The sequence below is a fragment of the Pundamilia nyererei genome, unplaced genomic scaffold, assembly GCF_000239375.1.
Source record: "Pundamilia nyererei isolate P.nyererei 1_Seehausen unplaced genomic scaffold, PunNye1.0 scaffold01116, whole genome shotgun sequence".
NCBI lineage: Eukaryota > Metazoa > Chordata > Actinopteri > Cichliformes > Cichlidae > Pundamilia > Pundamilia nyererei.
This window is the reverse complement of record NW_005188517.1, coordinates 9,619-13,245: the sequence shown is the minus strand read 5'-3', so window position 1 is coordinate 13,245 and position 3,627 is coordinate 9,619. Positions and strand designations below refer to the sequence as shown.

The following is a 3,627-nucleotide window of genomic DNA, read 5'->3' as shown; positions in this document are numbered from 1 at the left end:
GCACCAAAGGTGCCTTCATGCAGCTGCTCAAAGTATCAGATGAGATTAAGAACGACTTGAAGTTTGACTATGTTCTAGTGGTGGACACTGAAGGACTGTGTGCTCTTGAGTTAGAAGGTGACAACACTCGTCATCATGACAATGAACTGGCAACATTTGTTGTTGGTCTGGGAAACCTGACACTGATCAACATCTTTGGAGAGAATCCTTCTGAGATGCAGGACATTCTGCAGATTGTTGTTCAGGCTTTCATGAGGATGAAGAAAGTTAAACTTTCTCCCAATTGTGTGTTTGTTCACCAGAATGTCACAGATGTTGCAGCAGCAGAGAAAAACATGGATGGAAAGAGACACCTGCAGGAAAAACTGGACCAGATGGCCAAACTAACAGCTGAAGAAGAAGTTTGTGATTCAGACTGCTTCAGTGATGTCATTGAATTTGATGTTCAGAAAGATGTGAAATACTGTGCCCAGCTATGGGAGGGCAGTCCACCCATGGCTCCTCCAAATCCAGATTACAGTGAGAGCATCCAGGAAGTGAAGAACACCATCCTCTCTAAAGCTTCAAAGTCTGCTGGGATCACTCTCTCACAGTTCAAAACAAACATCCAGGACCTGTGGACTGCACTGCTGAATGTAAGTTTTGTTTTCAGTTTTAAAAATACACTTGAAATTGCAATGTACAGAAAACTGGAAGTCCAGTATGGGAGCTGGACCTGGACCCTGAGGAGCGACATGTTGACCATTGAAAACCAACTTCATAACAGAATTAAAAATAGAAAACTTGATTATGGTTAGGCTTTCTTATATTTCTAAAGCAACATGCAAAACATCTTTAAGAAAAAGATTAATAATAGTAGAGTTCATGAAAACAATTCAGTTCAGTTTTATTTATACAGTTCCAAATTACAACACCAGTTGCGTCAAGGCTCTTTATATTGTAAGGGAAAGACCCTACAGTAATACAAAGAAAACAGAGAAAACCCTAACAATCATATGGCCCTTTATGAGCAATCAATTAGGCGACAGTGGGAAGGAAAAACTCCTTTTCAACAGGAAGATACCTTCAGCAGAACCAGATTCAGGTAGGGGCGGGCTGTGACCGGTTGGTGTGAGGGTAGGAAGACGGGACAAAGAGAGCCAAAGATTAATACTAACTAATTATTAAATGCAGATAGGTTTCTAAACCTCTCTAAAACCTGTATGAAAAAGGAAACGTAAGAAGAAACACTCAGTGCATCATGGGAATTCCCCAGCAGCCTAGATCTATGGCAGAGCAACTAAGGGAGTATTAAGGCCACCTGATCGGTTTATCTGTTTGAGCTTAATGTGACCATAAAATATATTACCTGCCAAAGCTTAAATAAGTGAAGTCGTTCCCTCTGTCCCTTCACAGCAAGAATTATTTTAGGTTTATAATCACATGCAGGGTTCGCAAAAATCGCTAGCCCGACGTCCTGGGGCTAGCAATTTTTTTCCAGTCGGGCTACCAAAATCTAACTCAGCCCTGCCCATTGGGCTGTCATAGGAAGGAAAATATATGTCCATGCTTTTGCATTCTTTCACCAATGTAGCTGAGTAATTATGTCATTGGCATCGATGAGCCACTGTTAATATGTGACATATTGAAATCGCGTTTCAATCTGCGCTTGTTTTTTGCTTTCACTTTCATTTTCACTTTGCGATCGCGCCAATGGTGTGTAGACAGCGTCAGTACTGATTGGTGAGTGACGATTAATTGCGCACCAATTCCTCTGACATCGTCTTTTCACTCATTAGCTTACTATTCAAACGCGACAAGTGAAATCTCCCACAGCAAGCTTAAACATGTGAGAGGTTGATTGCGCAGAGAATCGCTGAGCGTTATGTAAGTACGTGTGTAAAAGCAGCAGGATTTGTGATGGCATTTTAGTTCTGCTCAGCCAAATAGGACAGGTCAGGGTGAAGAAGGGGCAGCCAAAGAAAAGCCTACCACAAAACGGAAAAGTTGTGACAAATCACACCATGACGCAAAAAGAAAGCGCACCTTTTTTGGTTTCATGGACAAAAGAATTTCTGTGGCTGGAATATGACAAGCCAAATAACATGATGTTGTGCCAGGTGTGTTGTGAGTTTCATTTGATTTCTGAGTCGACAAGAGCCTTTGTTACTGGGACCAGTAATTTTAAGAAAGACCCCATCATAACCCATGAGAAATGCAAGAAATGCATTATTGCCCAGTCTGCAATATCTTTCCCAGAACAAACAGCAGTTGCAAAAAACATACTAAAAATAAACCAAGCACAACAAGAACTCCTGAAAAGGCTGTTTAGAACAGCGTGTTATGTTGCAAAGAGTGAACTACCACTGGCACAATTTAGCAGTCTTTGCAAACTTCAAAAAGCAAATGGCCTAGATCTTGGTTCCACTTACCTCTTACCTGTGACTTCAGTGGAAATTTCAGATTCAGGATCTGACACAGACTGATTCATGTTCTACACAGTTCTTACAAGTTCATAGAAATTTCTGTTCAATTTGAACCAAGTATTTGAGTTGATGGTTGTAATTTTTATACAGTTGTTGTGATTTGTATTTTAACAATTTTTTGATTATTTTTTTGTTTCCTTTACAATATTATACATTAAAGTATAATATTGTAAAGGAAACAAAACATAAAAAAATTACTTTCTTTTTTATTCGGGCTACTTAAATTTATTTTGGACTACCAAAAACTGAAGAATGCTGGCCCGAAGGGCTACCAGAGATTTTGAAATTTTGCGAGCCTTGACATGCATTAGATTAACTGCTTATTGGATAATCAGCTCAGGTCTTGATGCAGTTGATGAGCTGCTTTGAGTGGTCGATAAGACTGGAAATATGTTATAGTGTATAAATGTCAGTCTAATCCTTTGTAAGAAACATTACTGTCTTCTTACTAAAATACAAAGCAAGACCTCTTCAACCTGTTGTTATATGTCATTGGCATTAAATGAAAAGCTAAATTTTCAGGGTAATGTATTTACAGTAACTCTTTATTTGTAATTTGTAGATGCCAAGGAAAACAGAAACTGAGACACTGCTTCAAAAACTTTACCTTCAAGACAATATTCAACAGAAGTTGTCACCAGCAGATTTTCTTCAAATACGTCCACCTAGGAAACAGATGGACCATGTAACATCTGAGAAAGATCTAGCTCACACTTTTCTCCACAGGCTGATAATGTTGGACTACAGGGCCAGATATATTCCTGTAGGACACAACAGTCCTGAGGTGACCACAGAGTCTGACAACACTGAGATAGATTACAGTGATCTGGAGGATATCTTCAAAACCACTGCAGACACAAATGAGAAAGAGAAGGCTCATGTGCATCCAATGGACGTGCAGATGGCAGTATTTCACTGTTCAGACAGCTTCCTTAAACAGATGGTGATTACAAAGCTCTCTCAATGTCAGTATGCCTTACCTTTACTTGTTCCTGACCCAGTCACAATGGAGATTGAGTGTCCTCTGTGGACTTTCAGAGAAATAACAAAAACTTGGAGGGTAAATCAAATCAAAGATAACCCAAACATCGTCACCATGAAGAGTATTCCAGTCTACAAAGCTGAAACACCCTTGGTGTCATTTTTCCGCCTGGGTTCTTTG

At 39.7% G+C, this 3,627-nt stretch overlaps 1 protein-coding gene across 1 annotated transcript in view; it reads left to right on the top strand.

Moving 5' to 3' along the window:
- The window catches only part of LOC102195867 (interferon-induced very large GTPase 1-like), a gene marked incomplete at its 3' end in the record, with an annotated part of 11,590 nt that overhangs the window by 5,701 nt on the left and 2,262 nt on the right, over positions 1 to 3,627 (top strand). Inside the window, exon 2 of the mRNA XM_005755256.1 lies at positions 10 to 572. Coding sequence (XP_005755313.1) covers positions 10 to 572 — 563 coding nt within the window. The remainder of the gene's footprint in view (positions 1 to 9; positions 573 to 3,627) is intronic.